The sequence below is a fragment of the Cryptococcus neoformans genome, chromosome 8 (assembly GCF_000149385.1).
Source record: "Cryptococcus neoformans var. neoformans B-3501A chromosome 8, whole genome shotgun sequence".
NCBI lineage: Eukaryota > Fungi > Basidiomycota > Tremellomycetes > Tremellales > Cryptococcaceae > Cryptococcus > Cryptococcus deneoformans.
In genome coordinates this window covers 723,574-726,073 of record NC_009184.1, presented here as the reverse complement: position 1 = coordinate 726,073, position 2,500 = coordinate 723,574, and the positions used below count along the sequence as shown (strand labels likewise).

The 2,500-nt window shown below is 45.0% G+C and overlaps 1 protein-coding gene across 1 annotated transcript in view; it reads left to right on the top strand.

The window, feature by feature from the left end:
- CNBH2570 (hypothetical protein) overlaps positions 1-1,659 on the top strand; it is a gene marked incomplete at both ends in the record, with an annotated part of 4,874 nt that extends 3,215 nt beyond the window's left edge. Inside the window, 8 exons of the mRNA XM_768712.1 lie at positions 1-136; positions 192-321; positions 362-471; positions 554-781; positions 835-1,302; positions 1,357-1,525; positions 1,577-1,596; positions 1,651-1,659. The exon at positions 1-136 is cut by the window's left edge and continues 50 nt beyond it. Coding sequence (XP_773805.1) covers positions 1-136; positions 192-321; positions 362-471; positions 554-781; positions 835-1,302; positions 1,357-1,525; positions 1,577-1,596; positions 1,651-1,659 — 1,270 coding nt within the window. The remainder of the gene's footprint in view (positions 137-191; positions 322-361; positions 472-553; positions 782-834; positions 1,303-1,356; positions 1,526-1,576; positions 1,597-1,650) is intronic.
- Between the last annotated feature and the right edge of the window lie 841 nt (positions 1,660-2,500).

The window sequence follows — 2,500 nt, the reverse complement described above, 5'->3', positions numbered from 1 at the left end:
TGCCGATATCGATGCTTTCTATAATCTCTCAACTGAAGCTTCACGACTCAATGCCCAGTTCCTCAAGAGAGCCTCGTGGTCTAACCAATCTGGGAAGTTGTTTGTCCCAGGCAGAGTGATAGTGTTGCGCAATGCTGTGGGCACATCTCTTTCAATCAAAGCACTTTTTCAAGCTTATTAGTTGTTTGCAGCATTTCCCTGGCAATCTGGCTGTAATCTTAGGTAATCATCCTAACCTTGGGCCTGATGGTCAACGGTCCGATGTAAAGGCGTTCAGAGTCCTTGTACTTGTAACGCCGGGGCAGAAGTCCGGCAAAGGAGGTGAGCTTAGTGAATTGTGGCTTCTACTAATATTTGCTAGATCTTTCAGTAGAGGAGTTGACTCCTCGTTGGCCGCCTATCCTCCCGAAAGGATCGTTCCCCAGTCCTACTGCTGAACGGACAGTGGTTGACACTTCCTCTATTTCCTTCGTGATTAATCATATCTTGAAGGCAAGTAGTATCGAAACCCAGCATCATCGTTATAATAACTCGACTAATTCAATAATCGCAGTACGACTTCCACCGCTTGAATAGTAGAGAGTCCCCTTCCGATGTTCAGCGAGCTTTAGACGATCTCACCAAACTTCATGAAGAGCTTTCGCTCTTGCCTGAACTGCCTGAAGCCGACTGGTCAAGGTTGAGAGATATCGATATCCAGTCGTTACTTAAGGAAAGAACAAACGCTGCCGGCAGACTATCAAAGTTGGGCTGCCAGTTGTGCGAGGACTTTGCGGATCACGTGAGCTCTTGTTTCATCTAACTGCCGACTACGAATTGACCGTTTGGTATCAGTATGCCACTGTACATGAGCGAAAGCAGGTGGAACAGCGTATCCAAAAACTCAAACTCCAACTCTCCGATCAAAATCTTGAGTTGCTTCCTGACTATGAGTCTCGGGTCGAAGTCCTCAAACGACTCTCTTTTATTGACGAAAACGCCACCGTTCTTCTCAAGGGTCGCGTGGCTTGTGAAATTAACTCTGCACCAGAACTCATTCTTACGGAACTCATCCTTGAGAATATTCTGGCGGACTACACACCTGAAGAGGTTGTTGCCCTTCTTTCAATCTTCGTGTTTGTGGAAAAGACAGAGTCTCAACCCATAATCCCAACCAAGTTACAGGACGGTCTGGACGTCATTTACAACATTGCAGAGCAGGTAGAAAGGGAACAGGACTACTGTCAAGTTCAACACGATGAGTTTGCCACCAAGTATAAACCTGGTCTGGTGGAAGTCGTTTATGAATGGGCAAGAGGAATGGTGGGTACCCTTCTAATGGGCTTATAATCACTTATTAACTGAATAATGAATCAGCCTTTCAACGAGATCACTAATCTGACTGATGTACCGGAAGGAACGATCGTGCGAGTAATCACAAGGCTGGATGAGACTTGTAGAGAAGTCAGAGATGCGGCAAGAGTCATCGGCGATGCCGATCTGTTCAAGAAGATGGAGGAAGCGCAGGGTTTGATTCGAAGAGACAGTGAGTCATTCCGTTTGAGGCGTTGAACACACCTGATGGTCTCTTCCACAGTTGTTTTTGCTGCAAGTTTGGTAAGTTTCAACCCACAGTGACACCAGAGTAAGACACCTGACCAATCTCTCTAGTATCTCTAACTGCATCTATATTCATACCATCATTGTAGTATGCAAGCAACTTAAAGTTTCATTCATCATTACACTTATGAACCTGTAGATCTGCTCTTAGCAATCAAGATTAACCAACAAAAATCTAGCTAAAGCTTATGTGCTATCTTCACTGGGGTTTGGGCCGTTTGTCACTTCTCTTCCCTTTTCTTTAATTGAAGAAACTTGAAGTGCTGATCCTGTGTGAGAAAAGATAGCTTCAGTGAATGATTGAACGTAAGAGGAAGCCACAGATATCGCTTGCATCATACTGGGCATCAATATCACATCCGGTCCCATGGCGCTTCCTTGTCCGGTCTGCCGATAGAGAGTATTTTATTAAGTTCAGTATCTTCTTTTCTTCCTGCACGGTCCACAGTACTGGCAAGGCGAATGGAATGGCAAAGTACTGAATATCCAGCTCAGTGGATCATGTTTACACTTCCATGGGTATTGGTTTTGCATGAAGCTATCGAGGTTGACGCTTAAACAACTGGTCATTGCCACCTTCTCATACGACATCCGCACAATGACAATCATTGGCTTTTTGATTGAACTCATCTACAGTCGTCTTTCCATGAAGCCGTCATAATCCGATCCAATACTGGGCGCTTATAAGCTTGGTGACCCCTACCCAGTAACGAGCCAGGTTCTGCTACCAAAAACTCTCTTAGCTTCAATTATAACACCGCAACAGAAACACAGTTATACCATACCAAGGTTGCTCAACGTCTTAAAGGACATAGCGGAAATGCCTCGACTCGAAATCACTTTCATCGGCCCAAACCTTAAGCAGATCTTCCGACTGAGTTTATTCCAGGTGATTCGCAAG